Below are 17,346 nucleotides of genomic sequence, written 5' to 3'. Positions count from 1 at the left end.
CTCATTAGTTTGAACTCAGTGAGAAAATATCCCAGGCTGCCTATTGTCCTGCATAATATCTGTGAGGCAAGGGGAGGAAAGCTGCCATCAGGGTTGAGGTTGGCGATGGAGTGGAGGTCTGAGTTTGAATAGCCAGACACCAGGGTTATTACAAGAGCCCAACATAGATTATGCAGTTGAAGGAGGCTTTGAAAAGAGCACTTTCACAGTCAGCCACAGTAGTGTTCTTTCCTGGAGTATTTTCTGGGCCTGGAGTTTTGGGTGCTGCTAAGAACTGTGTAGTGCTTGCTGTACCTTTATAAATGAGTGTTTCCCTGAAGCTATGAATTCTGTGGTGCTTGGTGTGCATTGACAAGTATTGTTTGCTTTGACTACTGCTATGCATTCTGTAATATTTGTTATGAACTAATAAAGATTATTTGATTCTCCAAAAATAGAAGTTTTGGTGGAAGAAGAGAGTGCAGAAAATTAACATGGAAAAAACCCCATAGGCAATGTTATACAAACTTCTTACATAGCTTAATGGCATGAACATTTAAAATTATAAAGGAAGTCAACATTTGTCCCTCAGCAAACAAACGTAGTCCTGTGTGGCTTCACATACACCAGTCATGGCTCTTGCAGGTCAGTGTGTGTGTGTGAAGCTGTGGTTTTCCTTGCTGTCCCCAGGTGTGGAGTTGTAGAGGTAATGATGTGCCCCATGATGCCATGTGGTATTTTGTGGGGTATAGAGAGCAGCAACCATGGAGTTATCCAAGGAGTGCAAATGATTGGAGAGTCTGGGATTTTTGGACCCGTAGGCCAACGACAGTCTGCAGCATTTTGGTTTGAGGCCTGAGAATACCCCAAATTTCCTGCTCCTTGTCCTCCTGGGACTTCTGTCTTTTTTCCTGTCCTCTTTTTCTCAATACTGTTGGTAATATTGGCCCTCCAAGCCTTTTGTTCACAGTATGATGTAGCACTGCCTTGCAGAATCTCACAGAATATGTCCTCCCTAGTCCTCTCCTTTCTCTTCCTCATCATGGTCAGGCATCCTGCAGCCACGGAGGGCATCCCCCTCAAGGCCACTGTGCCAGAAGGTGTTGATTAAAAACAGGTGTGCCACTGGATTTACATCATAAGGGAAAGATAAGTTTTAAAATTCCCTTCCCTTATTCCCATAAATGCTTTTAATAAGAAATGCTTATTGACTCTTCAGCTTTGGAGCGCCTCAGCAGAACATTGCTGTCAAGCCCCAGCCATGGTGAGTACAGCCTGGCAGGGATGAGGGGTAGGGGAGGATTTTGTTGTGTGACACTAATAAAATTCAGATATCTATTCCATGGATAGAAGTATAGAGCACTGAATATTGGCACTATTTTCCACAGGTGGTGGTGGTTTTAGCTGATATCTTACTCCTGAGGTACCCAAAGTCACAGAAAACCTAGCTGCTACTGGCATTCCAAAGCCGCCCAGGCCTGTATGCTACTAGCCTGTTTACTGCAATGGTGCTAGCCAAACTCGTCAAAGTGGCATAGCAAAGTGTCCTACCACAGAGGAAGAAAAGCAGCCATCCCTAGAAAGCTTCAGGAGAGGATTATCAAGATCTCTCAGGTGGATAAAAGGGACATCCCTATGCACATAAACAAAGTGCTCTGTATGGCCACCCCACCTAACATAATGGGGGAATGAAAAGCAGATGCCAACTCTACCTCTGTTTCTTGTTTCTCTCCTCCTCCTCCTCGTATAAGTAAAGTAATGAAAAGTTGATACCTTTTCTCTTGTTACCTTGGCAATCGGCCAGGCGCCATCTTTAAATGTAAACATTGTAAGGAAAGTGCATGAAAGCACTTTCATGCATTCCTTTTGCCTTCATCAGGCTCATCCTGTCTTACCTGGGTGGGACTGGTTAGATTGTGGTGGAGTCTCAAACAAGTCTTCACTCACAGCATGGCTGGAGTCCCCCACCGTGTCTCCCCTCCACCTTTCTTCTTGCTGTTCATGGCAGGGATCTTTATCTCAGGGTCTTCTGAGGTATCCACAGTGGTCTGCTGGGTGCTGGTGGAGTCTCCACCAACTATGGCATGTAGTTCGTGGTATAAGTGGCAGGTCTGTGGTACAGCACCAAGTCTGTTGTGCTCCCTTTCCTTATGGTATCCATGGTCAAGTTCTTTTGCTTTAACACAGCACTGCTGCTGATCCCTTTCATGCCCTTTTGCCTGCATTCTTCATGCACTCTTCTTGTAGATGTCCACAGTTCTATGGCTGGCCCATAGCTGCGCTTGCACAGTCTCTTCTCCCCGTAGACCCAGAAGATCCAATACTTCCTGTCTACTCCAGGCAGGAGGCCATGTAATATCACTATTCTGTTTGCATGGAGCCAGCGTGGTCGGTTGGGTATTTGCACACAACAAAGGTGAGCTGCTAGGTGTACTTACCAAATTGCCAATCAGGAAAAAGTATTTCAAAAACATTCTAGGGGATTGAAAGAGTGGCTTCTTGTCTCTGTGACCCTTGAGCAGTGGAGTTTAAAATTATGACCAGATTGGTCACTGTGGCAGGGAATGGGGCATTGTGGGACAACTGCTGGAGGATTGCTAGGGTTGACAAAGGATTGCAGTGTCTCTACATTTGCACTGCATCAACCTCAGTATGTTGACTGTGGCTCTACCATTTGAGGAGGTGGTTTTACTGAGTCACTAGCAGGGCATTGGTTAGAGACAAATTTGAGTCTGGACATGCACAAATAGGTTGATGCAGGGTGACTTATGTCAACCTAACTTTGTAGTATAGACCAGGTCTTAGTTAACGAACAGATTGGCATGCAGACAGAAGCATGCTACTGTAGATGAGATCAGTGGAGAGGCTCAAGCTAGAGCCTTTTCGAGGGAGCTGCCAGCAGCATGTTCTCCATGGAGGTCGTGACTTTGCAATCCATTCCTCCCTTGGGTCAGCAAGAATCTGGATTTGTTTACTTTCTGGTCAAGCTGTGGGCTGATCTGCATACATTATTTTGGGACAAATTTGTAACTGGTTTTGATTTGTGCACACACTTGCCCCAAAATAACAAAAGGTGCAGATTTCTATTTTGGAATAAGTATCCTATTTTGATTTTGTTTGTGCGTTTATTTCAGAGTAAGGCCTGGTTTACACTTAATAATTAGATTGACCTAGCTATGTCACTCAGGGTTCTGAAAAAATTTGCACCCTGAGCTCAGTAGTTAGGTAGATCTAACCCTTTATCTACACATGGTTAAGCTGCCTCCTCTTGGAGTGGTGGATTAACTACATCAATGGAAAAACCCCATCCATTAATGCAGGAAATGTCTACACTGTGGCTATACAGCAGCAGTGCTGTAGCTGTAGATTAGACATGGCCTACTGTCCACAAACAGACACCCTGAAATAACAAAAAGTATTAATTTAAACCAATTTAGTCATTTTTGTTGAAGTTTGTGTATAGACTGGCTTAGGCTGTTACAGAAGAGGTGGGCTGAGGATTGATGGGATTTGGGGTTTATTTCTATTTGATTTGCTGGTAGGCATCTTATATATGTTTCAAGGTGGAATGAACAGTCCTTTTATTGTATTACAAGGAATATTTATGTTAATTAGTAGCAGTACCAAAGTCTGGGTATCTACTGAGGTTCTTTACAATCTTAAAATGGTTCCTTGTTGTGGGTGACCTTTTAAATAGTGAGCAAAAGCACTAGAGTTTGGGTCTTACGCTTCTTCAGCTATCCCTCGATGCGAGGATGTCTGCCTACCAAGGGGGTTCATTGGTGGGTTTTTGAGTGGCCGAAGAGCCCAATTTGTGCCCTACAAATTTTCCCCCAGCTTTGACGGGTGTAATCTTGGAGGAGACATAGTTGTTGGCTGGACTGTGTGCCCTTTCTTTCCTCCTCTGTCGCTTCTCTGTCTTATGAGCATATCTGTTCTCAAAGTGAGCTGTGGCTTTTTGATGTATGGTGTGGCACCACTGTGTTCTGTTCCGCACCGAGTCCTCCCAGTTTGTTGGGTTGATGCCTTCCTTTTTAAGGTGTACTTTCAATATGTTTTTGAAGTGCTTCCGCTGCACTCCACGAGCCCTTCTTCCCTGACTTAACTGAAAGAAGAGTACTTGTTTCGAGAGGCGAGTGTCAGGCATACATACACAGTGGCCAACGCAGCAGAGCTGCATGACCTGGACTTCTATACTGCTGATGTTGGCTGCAGAGAGAACACTGATGTTAGTGCATCAGTTTTCCCAGCTGATCCTGAGAATCCACCTGAGGCAGCGCTGTTGGAACCACTCCAGCTGCTTAACATGTTGTATGTAGGTTACCCAAGTCTCTCTCACCCATAGAGAAGGGTGGAGATGACAACTGGCTTCTAAACCAAGATCTTGGTGCCTGTTTGCAGATCCCTATCACTGAAGACTCATTTGAGTAGTCTTCCAAAGGATGTGCTGGCACCACAGATCCTGTATTCAATTTCTGTGTCAGTGCTGGCTGTTTGGGAGAGGTGGCTGCCAAGGTATGGAAAATGGTCCACGTTTTCCAGGGTTCTCCACTGATGGTGATTTGTGGAGTACGAAGAATAGTTTGTGCAGGCGAGGACTAGTAGAGTACCTTGGTTTTCCCGATGTTGAGACAGACACCCAGGCTGTGATAGGCATCTGCAAAGAGATTTAGGGTACTTTGCAGGTCAGCCTCTGTGTTTCTGAGAATGACGTAGTCATCTGCATATTGATGGTCAATGATGCCAATACTTGTGATCTTAGATTTTGTTTAGAGATGTCAGAGATTGAGGAGTTTGCCATCCATATTCCATTGGGAAGGAGATCATGGATGAGAATCAGGACCATAGCAAGGTAAATGGAGAAGAGTGTTGGAGCAATGACACAGCCCTGCTTGACACCAGTGTGAATGATGAATGGTTCGGTCTCTGAGCCGTTGCATCTCACAGGTGGCTTGGTCCTAAAGTGCTTTGACATTGCACCGCTTTCGCTTAGTCTTTGGGTGTTTGCGGTGTGGTCGAGCAAGCTGCAGGTACATTATTGATCTTACTAATCAATGGTCTGTCCAACAGTGATCTCTACCTCTCACGGCTCGTGTTATACAGACGGCGTAATCTCAAGCTCTGACTATAACATAGTCAAGGAGGTGCCAGTGTTTGGACTGAGGATGTTTCCAGGTGGTCTTAAATTTGTTACTCTGCCTAAAGACGGAATTTGTGATGAGCAGGTCATGGGAGGACCTTTTTTTTAAGGTCAGGCTTGACAAAGCCCTGGCTGGGATGATTTAACTGGGAATTGGTCCTGCTTCGAGCAGGGGGTTGGACTAGATGACCTTCAGGGGTCCCTTCCAACCCTGATATTCTATGATTCTATGCGTCACACATTTTCTGAGGAGGAGAATACCATTGGGGTTTACATTTCTCACCCCTTCTTTGCCTATTGTGCTGTTCCAGAGTTGGGAGTCCCATCTGACTCTGGCATTGAAATCTCCCGAGATTGAGTTTGTCTGCCTTAGGTGTGGCTGTGAGGACTGCATCAAGAGCACTATAAAACTGTTCCTTGTTATCTTCCTCATCATCAAGTGTTGGGGCGTATGCACTGATGACTAGCATATTGGCTGTTGCTGAGCTTGAGCTGAACAGTCATGAGACGCTCGCTGATCCCCGCCCGGGAAGCTCCAAAAGCAGACTGGCTATGTTATTTTTGGTGGCAAAGCCAATCCTGTGAATGTGTCTCTCTTCAGGTGGCTTTCCTTTCCAAAAGAAGGTGTAGCCACCTCTGTCCTCTTTTAATTGGTGCTTATCAGCCTGGTGGGTCTCACTAAGAGCTGCAATGTCAATGTTGAGTCTTGCCAGTTCTCTGGCAATTATGGCAGTTCTTCTTTCTGGGTATTCACTGTGGTGAGAGTCCATAAGAGTGTGGACATTCCAGGTGGCGAAATTCATTGTCTTATATCTCTTGTTTCGGCTGCAGAGTTGAGTGATCCCACGGGATGCGTTGATCCAGTCAGAAGAGTATGAGACAGCCTATGTTTGGGTGTGCAGAGGGGATCCTAAAAAGGCCTGTTCAGTCACAGCCTCTGCTGCCGAAATGCACTTCTCTCTCATCCAAGCGCAAGACTATTGTCACATGGCTGTCACCTATGTGTAGATTTATGACTAAAGACTCCCAGAGATTACTGCTCTTGTCTTCACCGACACTTGTCTGTCGCCACAGAGATTGTGTGGGTATGAACCCTTTGGCAGAGGCCTGCGTGTGAAATCTTTTACTGTGGGGAAACCGGTGTGCAGGTGGTGACCACATGAGACTTGGCAGGAGGAAAACCCTGACCCAGGGGCAAGGAGATCCAAGTCAACCAGGGGCCTCCCTCCTGCTGCAGCCCTCACTCACCTTCACAGCTGCAGAGTACTAAAAGGTCCTCTATATGCACCTGATCCACCGTTGGGATCTTGTTAAGTTTGGACAGGTGTTAGGCAGGAGCTTCGCCTCAGACTTGCTCACCAAGCGGGACTCTAGCAGGAGTATGATAGCCCTGAGGGTCTTTAGCCCATACAACCCTCTCCACCATGACAAGGTTATGGTCCATCAGAGCTCTGCTCTCCCCCTCCCCCCCCCATGAAGTGGAGAGAGGTGGGTCAGCAAGTGTCTCAGGGGCTGGTGTTAGATTCCATTGGGGTCCAAGCTGGGGGGGGGGTTGTCATTGGGGGACTTAGTTCATGGGGACAGGGATAGCTCAGTGGTTTGAGCATTGCCCTGCTAAACCCAGGGTTGTGAGTTCAATCCTTGAGGGGGCCATTTAGGGATCTGGGGCAAAAATTGGGGCTTGGTCCTGCATTGAGCAAGTTGTTGGACTAGATGACCTCCTGAGGTCCCTTCCAACCCTGATATTCTATGATTCTATGACAGTGCGCTCAGGGCCCTAGGAGCCATTGAACCAAATTGTGAACCCTATGTGATGGAAACAACTGCTGGAAATGGCCCACCTTGATTATCACTGCAAAAGGTTGTTTTTTTTTCCTCTCCTGCTGGTAATAGCTCACTTTACTGATCACTCTCATTGCAGTGTATATGGTAATACCTATTGTTTCATGTTCTCTGTGTATACAAATCTCCCCACTGTATTTTCCACTACATGCATCCGATGAAGTGAGCTGTAGCTCACGAAAGCTTATGCTCCAATAAATTTGTTAGTCTCTAAAGTGCCACAAGTCCTCCTTTTCTTTTTGCGAATACAGACTAACAGGGCTGCTACTTTGAAACCTACTTCAAGACAGGGGTGCTACTGCATGCTTAGTTCCAGCACCTCTGAATGGGGGACAGGGGTCGATTCTGTCCCTGGACTCAGAAAGGGGGGAAGGGGCTGAGGTCAGTGGTGGGAGGTTGTTATAGTGTGTTGGAGAGGGGAAGGCGGACTCAAGGCCGGCTACTATAGCCCGCCCCCTCCGTCCTCTCAGAAGCAGCGCGTGAGCTCTCGGCCACCGTAGCCCCTGCGAGTGGAGCCCGTGGCACGCGCTGCTGAAAGGAAGAGAAAGACAGGAGAGTCGGGTTACAAGATGGCGGCCGCGCTGTGGTAGCTGCTGAGGCTGCGGCGCGGAGTGAGGGGGCCGGGCTGGGGGCTCAACTTTCCCCTCTTCAGGGAGCCATGAAAAGTGGAGTGTTAAAGACCCCGCTCTGCCCGTGAGCGACTCCCCGACCCCGCGGAGGCGGCGAGCCGGCGTGGAGACCCTGGTCGGGCTCCACCATGTCGGACACCCGGCGGCGGGTGAAGGTCTATACCCTCAATGAGGACCGGCAATGGGACGACAGGGGTACCGGGCACGTCTCCTCCACCTACGTGGAGCGGCTCAAGGGGATGTCGCTGCTGGTGCGGGCCGAGTCGGACGGTGAGAGCGGAGCCAGGAGCTGCGGGGAGGCCTAGGCCCTGCCTGCCGGGAAGGGGGCCTGCGGCTTGGCCCCCGTGGTGCCCTTCCCACCCTGTCCGGTCGTTACCCGGCTTACACATTCACAGGGTTGGGCCTGGCTGCTGGGACAACGGGTCTGGGGAAGGGGAGAAAATGTGACAACTCCCCCGTCCAGCGACCCGCAAACACTGACCCCGCCACAGCCTCCTAGTATGACAAAGCCCCAGGGATTGACACTCCATTCCTCCATGGGTCGGGCTTATGAGAGGGAGTCTCCCCCGTTCCCAGAGAGGCAGCGTCTCTATGGCTTCTTCCTCCTGCCTCCAAACTTTCCTTCTCCAGTGAGGCCGAGAGTGGTCTACACTGAAGTGACTCCAAACGCTTCCTTAACGTTACCACCAGTGACTGAGTCTGGCAACCCTAACCTAGCAGTGAGTGACGAAGAAGTCTATTTAAGTGACGCCCCTTGTTCAATTTTCTTTTTTTTTTTTTTAACATTCCCAGATTAATCAATATTCTGTGGGGGTTCCCCATCTCCCCAGTGGTTTTCTTTTTTTCTGGTCCATGCAGGGAATTTCTTTTTGTAAATAAATTCTCTGTTTTGGAAAGGTGAAACTCCTGCTGGTGTGGGGTTTTTTTTTTGTTTGTTTACTTGCTTTTTGTTTTTTTCAATTGTGTATTTAAGTTCACCTAGAAAAATATTTTTTAAGAAGAAAAAAATCATGGTGTCAGCTTTGTCAGCTGACAGGTGCTAATGTGCTAAATAAACCTTCTGAGGTCTGGTATAGATTACTCTGGACTTGTTGCCAGGATACATATGTTACTTACACAAAATAAAGTCTTTGGGTTTATAGAGTCTAGATTTTTCATTTCTGAAGGGCACCTCAAGGAGATATGAGCAAAAAAATGCACATTCGTGTGTGGGCAAGTAAATTTTTATTATAAATTGCTTGTTGTTTAGTAGTAGTTAGCATTGATTTATAAAACGTTCTTCACAATTGTCAGATTACTGTACAGGATAGCAGAAAAATAGCAATACACAGAACATTGAGTCTAAAGTAAATGAAATTGTGTTTTAAATTTAAATCCAAATATTTTATTTTGGCTTTGCCTGTTACCTGGCTTATTCAGAAGGTGTAGAGATTTCCATTAAAATGCAAAATATTCTCTTAGACTGGCTAGAAGATTTAGATTAATTAGAAAATAATATATTTATTGGCACATGGCCAGTTGTAAGGGCCATGGAGATGTTTGTTTTATTAAACTTCCTAAATATAATTCCTTATTACCTTTTCAGGTTCTCTATTGTTGGAATCAAAGATAAATCCAAACACTGCATATCAAAAACAGCAGGCAAGTACCAGCTTCCTTTGTCCTATCATTTTGCACTGAATTTGGCACAAAAATGAATGCTGATTTACAGAAAAGGGCAAAAGGTTCACTGTATAGATTTGTTGATGTTTGTTTTCTGTGTAGGTTGAAAAATTGTTTGCAAACTTTGAAAAATTGTACTTCTATTAATGCTATAATTCAAGGTGTTTGGTGAAAGGGGCTGTTGGTTGATAGGCATTTTGGGGAATATCTTGAACTCATGAAAGGAAGGATACTTAAATATGGAGTATACATATAATTGATTCCTTTTTTATTTTTGCTATTAACCCAATATTGAATTAAGTGATTATTTCAAACAGGAAAATAAAGCCTCCACCAGCAGCATTTCAACATACTGGTTATTTCTTTAGTTCTTTTTCTGAAAATGACATCAAGGAATCTGCCTCTACAATGTGGCTTTTTTTATTATTGTTCAGGCCCACCTGCTAGCCTGACCTAACTAAGCTGACTAGCCAGGGTTAAATACACTTGCACACCACCATCTTTTGAAGGCATGCCTTCTGTAAATCAAAAGAATAAAACAGTTTGGCGCTGAATTTAACATAATGTCAACCTTCTAGTGATCTATTAAAAAAGTCATGTACTATGTTTCTCTTGCCTTTATTACCTGTTTTTTCCCCTTCTATTACTTCCCTTTTTTCGTTTGTCTTTTCCTATCTGTTATAGAAAATGTTGTCCTCATTGGTTTTTTGCTGCTTTTCTTTTTCCATCCGCCCCCTTTTTCTCCACAGTAGATTCTCTACCTCTTTTTTATCCAGGTTCTCATATTAGTATCCATTACCATAGTTTCTGAGCACTTCCCACCAGTAAAAAAACAGTAATACTTTTCGACCCTTGCCACAAAGAGGCAAGCTGAGGTTTTCTAATTAATACAAAATATCAGACTGTCGTGTACTGTTGCAAGAGAACTTGAGTAAACAGGTTTGCATTAGTTCTGAATGTAGCAAGATCATTGATCAACATTATTTGATCTGGCAGTGAGCTCCATAGTCTTGGCTCAAGTTCCCATGAAGGTTCTTCATCTCCCATGGTCACAAGTTTCTACCTACTGAATGGTGGTTTAATTGCTTCAGTGGAGTATAGCTGTCGTGGGGAGGTCATGATTGCAGAGAAGAGGGATGGTTTCTAAGATGGGGAGAGGGATAGCTCAGTGGTTTGAGCATTGGCCTGCTAAACCCAATCCTTGAGGGGGCCATTTAGGGATTTGGGGCAAAAATTGGGGATTGGTCCTGCTTTGAGCAGGGGGTTGGACTAGATGACCTCCTGAGGTCCCTTCAAATCCTGATATTCTATGATTCTATGATAGTTGAGTCCATTTTTATGCTGCGTTTTGAAAATCAAGATAGCCTTGGAGTGGACTCTGTGTTCAGTAGAGATAGTGCACAGAGAATTAATACTGAATGCAATACCGAATGCAGATTGTATTGCTGAACAGGTGTGTTGGTTTGTTCTGAATTCTCTCTTTAAGATTTCATATTGTCACCTATGATTCTGGCGTCTGAGAACCTTCCATATAAAATCAATAGGACTTCAGCCCTGGGGACTTCAGGCAGCAGGGCTTGGGCAAGTCTACACACCAGCCCGCTTTGGGGTCCCAACCCACAGTTTGAGAACTGCTGTCATATGCTGATGCGCAATTGTTTACTTCTTGTACAGTGAAAATATTTGCAAACTCTTAATCTGTTAAATACACAAATAAAATATTTAACCTTCTGTCTCTTCTTCTAAGGGTATGTATGTACTGCAGATAAAGGTATAACTGTAGCACGGGTAGGCATATCTATGCTAGCTTGGGTAACAATAGTAGTGAATGTGTGGCAGCATGAGCTTCAGTGCAGCTAGCCACTCTAGCACAAGCCTGACATGGACCCTGAGTAAGTACTCAAGTTGCAACCCCATGCCAGGGTCCATGTCTTCATTGTAATTATTACCTGAACCAGCTAGATTCAACTTAGCAGTGATATCTCTACCCACACTATAGTTACACCTGCATTTGTGGTGTGGATGTACCTAAGTTTGTATTGACACATGCTGCAGAAAAAAAATTATCTTCAAATTACAGTAAGCAAAAACAAATTGTAGACTTGAGTTGAAAAGGCCCAATGCTCATTTTGCTGAAAAAAACACATGTAAACTTGATTTTTAAAATAAAATTTAAAAAATGCTTCCAGGTTAATTTTTAGAGGAACTATTGCATTTAATATATTTAGGGATATTTTCTCTTTATGGAAAAAAAATTTGTCATGTGAAAAGTGCAGATTGACTACAGAATCTGAAACAGCATAGGCATCAGCAATGTAGAGTACTCCACACTGCTGCAGGAGTGTGTTTAACCATGATTTGGGGTATGTCTTCCATATAGAGTTAAGTTGATTAATCTTCACTCAAGTTACTCCTCTCAAGTTAGCTCTAGTGAGAGCGACCACATTGTGAAATAACACTTGAGTTGTCGTGTTTGTAGTGGCACAGTATTCGTGTATGGCACTTAGGCTTCTGGGGGCACATCCTATGGTTCTTAGTGCTTCAGTATGCTGAGTCACTCTATAAATTCTTTTTCAGTGTATTGTAGAAGAACTTGTCTGTTCTTTCTGGGCATGTGCGCAGAAGTGGTGTTAGTCTGGCAACACTAAATTAAAATTAGTTTATGCCAGAGGTTGGGCATGGGACTCTCCTTTTGGAAGAAGGAGGCTGATGTAGGGTATGAGATGCAGTGGTGAACATTTTTGTACTGACTTGTTCCCATGAGAAAGCAGCAGTGTGGTTTTTTGTTTGTTTGTTTTTTTCCCCCTAAGAGGAGTGCACAGAGGTGGAGGGGAGATAGCTGGGGGATTGTGGAAAGTATTGGAAGACTAGCTGCGTTTGAGTCGCGCTAGCCTGTATCCACACTTCGAAGTGGTCATGTTAGCAACTGACGATTTGTGTTCATTTGGGTTTTAGCCTACACTCCCTGTTGTGCCCGCCAACTCAAGCAGCACTGTACTTGAGTGAAGGATTTTTTGTGTGTGGATCAGCGTCAAATTAGGGGCAACATTCAAGCTTCAGCAGGAATTAACTTTGCATTGAAGAGAAGCCCTCTCTTAAAATGAGAAAGTAATTAAGTTTCTGTGCCTCTTCAGTCTTTGGCAATGATGCTAAGGCCTTAATTAAAAGTTAGGTTGACATAGCTGGCTCTCAGGGGTGAGAAAAATTCATACCCTTGAAAACCATAGCCATGCTGACCTAACCTCTGGTATAGACACAGATAGGAAGAATTCTTCTGTGAACCTAGTGACTTCCTCTCAGGGAGGTGGATTATGTACAGCAACAGAAAAAAACATTCTACATAGGACCAGCACCACAGCTATGCCACTGTAGCAGTCACTGTGTAAACATGGCCTAAGTATGGTAGTTGTGTGCTCTCTTTATGTTATGAGGGACTAAATAGGTGGCCTTCAACATAATGAACACCTGTTAAATGGTGATGGGCTTGATCATTTTTCTATTCTATGCACAGAAGAGAGCTAGATCAGGTGCTTCTGAGATAAGAAGGCAGGGAGGAGCAGTGACAGCTCTATGGCATTCTTTCCTTTTCTCCTTTTTCATTCCCATGGAAGACTCTCCAGAGATGCACTGGGTATGTCAAAACTAGGTAGCCCCCCGCCTGTTTTTTTAAACCATGGGTTAATTGCTAAGTTATTTTTGTAAACTCCCCGGACAATTCAGTGATCCATAGGAAGAAGAAAAAACACTTAGCGCCTCACTCAAATGTGTTTGGGGTGTCCAGCCTAGCCTTTACAAATGTTTGAAGTACCTCAAGTTAACTGGCAATGTCTGTCTTGTCTACACAGTAAAATTATACTGGTATAAGCTAAGGAAAGGTATAAATTTAAACTTAGGGTATGTCTGCACTGGCAAGTTTCTGCACCACAAGTTATACACTTTTATTAAAATGCTGGAACTAAACTGCTGTTGTGTGTCCACACTGCGCTCCTTGTGACGCTGGAGCGCATCCACATTAGCAGCTCTTGAAACGGCAAAGAAAACAGTGCATTGTGGTAGCTATTCCACTGTGCAACTGGCCGCAGGGTGCTTTGGGAAGGGTTTGCAATACCTCATGGGGCGGGCACAGTGTCACATGATGCAGGTTTCCCAATCCTATTGTTCCATGGGCATCCTACTACATTGCCAGCTGCTTTTCAACTGAAGTGTGGGAGGGGGAAGAGTGTGTGTGTCTATGAATGAATGAACAGGGAGAGGGACAGAGTGTTTGTCAGTATGCTGTCTTGTAAGTTCAGACAGCAGAAGGAAGCAACCGGTTCTGGGGCGGGGCAGGCGTACGTACACGCACAATGCTCCTCTGTGTTCAACAGCACGAGCATTCCACAGTAATGGTGTGCTTTGTGTCCCAGAGCAGATCAGCAGACAAGGGCTGTCAGAAACAGTGCTTTGAAAGGGGAGGGGAGCATGTCTCCAGGGCAGCCAAGTTCAAAACAATGAGCAGAGCGGTTACTTGAGGCATTGTGGGACAGCTAAGGAGGCCAATTACAGCACAGAAAGCAATCAAGTGTCTACACTGGCAATAGAGCGCTGGAGCCTCTGCGCTAATAGCCTTACAACTCTTGTTGAGGTGGTTTTTATGTTTTGGTTTGGTTTTTTTCCTCAGCACTGCAACTGAGGAGTTTCTGCACGCAAAGTGGCTTGGCAGCGTGTACACGTCTTTAGTTTGAGCACAAAAAGCTGCTTTACGTGCAGAGACTTGCCAGTGTAGACAAGCCCTTACATAGTTATACTAGTATGATTCCGTGTGTGGATTTTCTGGAGCAATAGTGGCTTTTTGGGTTTAGCTAACGTTACTTTGGAAGTGGTTTAAACCAAACAGGAAAAAGCTTTCAGAATAAGAGTGTCCCTACAGTGAGTTATACCACTATAACTATGTTGGTTTAACTGTATTGGTCTGAATTAACTGGTAAACTTTCCCAAAAAGAGAAGCCCTAACTCAAGGCAATAAAGTCTAGTGAAGTCAAACACACTGTAGGCAGACATCTACTTCAGCCCAGTGAGAGTAGTGTACCAAAGATAATGTTGACCCACTCAGCAGTGTCTTGTGATGGCTCCACTTTATACTGGAACACCTCACAAATAGGGTTTCGGAAAGTGCTTGATGGCCAGAGGAGGGGGAGCTGCCATGGCTTCACAGGGTTCCGTGCTGCCCTCTGATGGAGGCCAGGGCTGGGCTGGTTTGGTCTATGACTTGTGGCTGGTACTCCGCCTCTGCTGGGACATCTATTTGTGGGCCAAACAATCAACCTGTTTTACTGCGAGAGACATTATGTTGGTTTGGCCCAAGTAATTATTAGGGAGAAATGCTATAAGATGCCTCAGTTTCCTGTTCCTGGTATGGATATTCCCCATGTTGAGTTTTGGTCACTATTAATTCAGAGATGAGACTTTAGGTGGTATTACCAACTCCTGATCTATTCAGTTCCCTAAATTTTAGTATGTAGTTCTACTGCAAAACTACTTAACTTCTTTGCATAAGTTTCTCTGTTTGTCTACCGTTAGAAGGCCTGTTTCTTTTCACGGTCTTCAAAGTTGCAATTTCTTAATATATATCTCCACATCATTAAATATATATTATCACCACAGCATCCCCCCAAAACCAAGAAAAACTAGGCATCGCCTCCTTATAAAGTAGCTAGCATTTTTGTAAATGGATGTCAGTGGAGCTGAGCTTGATCCTAGCTATGGCTGGACTTAGCCCTCTGCAAAGGTTTGTCTTCATCGTAACAAGAAACTTTTGCAAGGATTATTTTTCCTTGAATCTGTCCAGTAAATTAAAAGGATCCCTCTACTCCTTTGGGTTCACTGTTTGCTAACACGAGTGGGCAGGATGAGTTATTACAGAGGAAAAGAATCAACTAGGGAACTTGTAGAGTACAGTAGCAGCGTCCACATGGGCACTTAGGGCGTGGCACAGCTGTGTAGTGTGAGGTAGATTTACACCGCAGACTGCCATGAACTTGTGTTTGTATAGACAAATCCTGACTAAAAATACATAACTCCAGTATCATCGTAGAGTAACTTAATGAATAACTTGTTAAAAAATATATTGTACAGTATATAAACTTGTAGTTCTAAAAGATTTGCCTCTTCACAGGTGGAATGATTTAAATCAAAGCAATTTTAATCATTTAAATAATTTGTTTTAATTGTATTTTGCATTTGTACTTTTTAGTTATTTTCCTAAAGAAAGGTTGGTTTTCTGCAAACCAGGAAGAAACACTATATTTGTACACATTTATTTAAGTCGTTACACAATTCATGTCATGGATTCAGATTCTTAATACTTTTCATAGAATCATAGAATATCAGGGTTGGAAGGGACCCCAGAAGGTCATCTAGTCCAACCCCCTGCTCAAAGCAGGACCAATTCCCAGTTAAATCATCCCAGCCAGGGCTTTGTCAAGCCTGACCTTAAAAACCTCTAAGGAAGGAGATTCTGTCACCTCCCTAGGTAACGCATTCCAGTGTTTCACCACCCTCTTAGTGAAAAAGTTTTTCCTAATATCCAATCTAAACCTCCCCCACTGCAACTTGAGACCATTACTCCTCGTTCTGTCATCTGCTACCATTGAGAACAGTCTAGAGCCATCCTCTTTGGAACCCCCTTTCAGGTAGTTGAAAGCAGCTATCAAATCCCCCCTCATTCTTCTCTTCTGCAGGCTAAACAATCCCAGCTCCCTCAGCCTCTCCTCATAACTCATGTGTTCCAGTCCCCTAATCATTTTTGTTGCCCTTCGCTGGACTCTCTCCAATTTATCCACATCCTTCTTGAAGTGTGGGGCCCAAAACTGGACACAATACTCCAGATGAGGCCTCACCAATGTCGAATAGAGGGGAACGATCACGTCCCTCGATCTGCTCGCTATGCCCCTACTTATACATCCCAAAATGCCATTGGCCTTCTTGGCAACAAGGGCACACTGCTGACTCATATCCAGCTTCTCGTCCACTGTCACCCCTAGGTCCTTTTCTGCAGAACTGCTGCCTAGCCATTCGGTCCCTAGTCTGTAGCTGTGCATTGGGTTCTTCCGTCCTAAGTGCAGGACCCTGCACTTATCCTTATTGAACCTCATCAGATTCCTTTTGGCCCAATCTTCCAATTGGTCTAGGTCCTTCTGTATCCTATCCCTCCCCTCCAGCGTATCTACCACTCCTCCCAGTTTAGTATCATCCGCAAATTTGCTGAGAGTGCAATCCACACCATCCTCCTGATCATTTATGAAGATATTGAATAAAACCGGCCCCAGGACCGACCCTTGGGGCACTCCACTTGATACCGGCTGCCAACTAGACATGGAGCCATTGATCACTACCCGTTGAGCCCGACAATTTAGCCAGCTTTCTACCCACCTTATAGTGCATTCATCCAGCCCATACTTCCTTAACTTGCTGACAAGAATACTATGGGAGACCGTGTCAAAAGCTTTGCTAAAGTCAAGAAACAATACATCCACTGCTTTCCCTTCATCCACAGAACCAGTAATCTCATCATAAAAGGCGATTAGATTAGTCAGGCATGACCTTCCCTTGGTGAATCCATGCTGGCTGTTCCTGATCACTTTCCTCTCATGTAAGTACTTCAGGATTGATTCTTTGAGGACCTGCTCCATGATTTTTCCAGGGACTGAGGTGAGGCTGACTGGCCTGTAGTTCCCAGGATCTTCCTTCTTCCCTTTTTTAAAGATTGGCACTACATTAGCCTTTTCCACTCATCCGGGACTTCCCCGGTTCGCCACGAGTTTTCAAAGATAATGGCCAGTGGCTCTGCAATCACAGCCGCCAATTCCTTCAGCACTCTCGGATGCAACTCGTCCGGCCCCATGGACTTGTGCACGTCCAGCTTTTCTAAATAGTCCCTAACCGCCTCTATCTCCACAGAGGGCTGGCCATCTCTTCCGCATTTTGTGATGCCCAGCGCAGCAGTCTGGGAGCTGACCTTGTTAGTGAAAACAGAGGCAAAAAAAGCATTGAGTACATTAGCTTTTTCCACATCCTCTGTCACTAGGTTGCCTCCCTCATTCAGTAAGGGGCCCA

General features: G+C 44.8%; 2 protein-coding genes across 4 annotated transcripts in view; both read left to right on the top strand.

Annotated features, from left to right (window-relative positions):
* PNPT1 (polyribonucleotide nucleotidyltransferase 1) overlaps positions 1-17,346 on the top strand; it is an 83,618-nt gene that overhangs the window by 62,522 nt on the left and 3,750 nt on the right. Inside the window, exon 29 of one of the 2 annotated variants that reach the window (XR_012158287.1) lies at positions 9,176-9,231. The gene's annotated coding sequence lies outside the window, so the exon portion shown is untranslated. Of the gene's footprint in view, positions 1-5,950; positions 7,180-9,175; positions 9,232-17,346 lie in introns of those variants that run through there. The other variant, XM_073339328.1, reaches the window with a different exon arrangement.
* The window catches only part of PPP4R3B (protein phosphatase 4 regulatory subunit 3B), a 74,922-nt gene continuing 65,000 nt past the window's right edge, over positions 7,425-17,346 (top strand). The window contains exons 1-2 of one of the 2 annotated variants that reach the window (XM_073339327.1): positions 7,425-7,860; positions 9,176-9,231. In XM_073339327.1, the coding sequence (XP_073195428.1) occupies positions 7,719-7,860; positions 9,176-9,231 (198 nt within the window). In that variant the 5' untranslated portion in view covers positions 7,425-7,718. The remainder of the gene's footprint in view (positions 7,861-9,175; positions 9,232-17,346) is intronic. The other variant, XM_073339325.1, reaches the window with a different exon arrangement.

The sequence above is a fragment of the Lepidochelys kempii genome, chromosome 3 (assembly GCF_965140265.1).
Source record: "Lepidochelys kempii isolate rLepKem1 chromosome 3, rLepKem1.hap2, whole genome shotgun sequence".
Classification (NCBI taxonomy): domain Eukaryota; kingdom Metazoa; phylum Chordata; order Testudines; family Cheloniidae; genus Lepidochelys; species Lepidochelys kempii.
The sequence above is the reverse complement of the archived record's forward strand: the minus strand, read 5'-3'. Positions and strand labels throughout refer to the sequence as shown.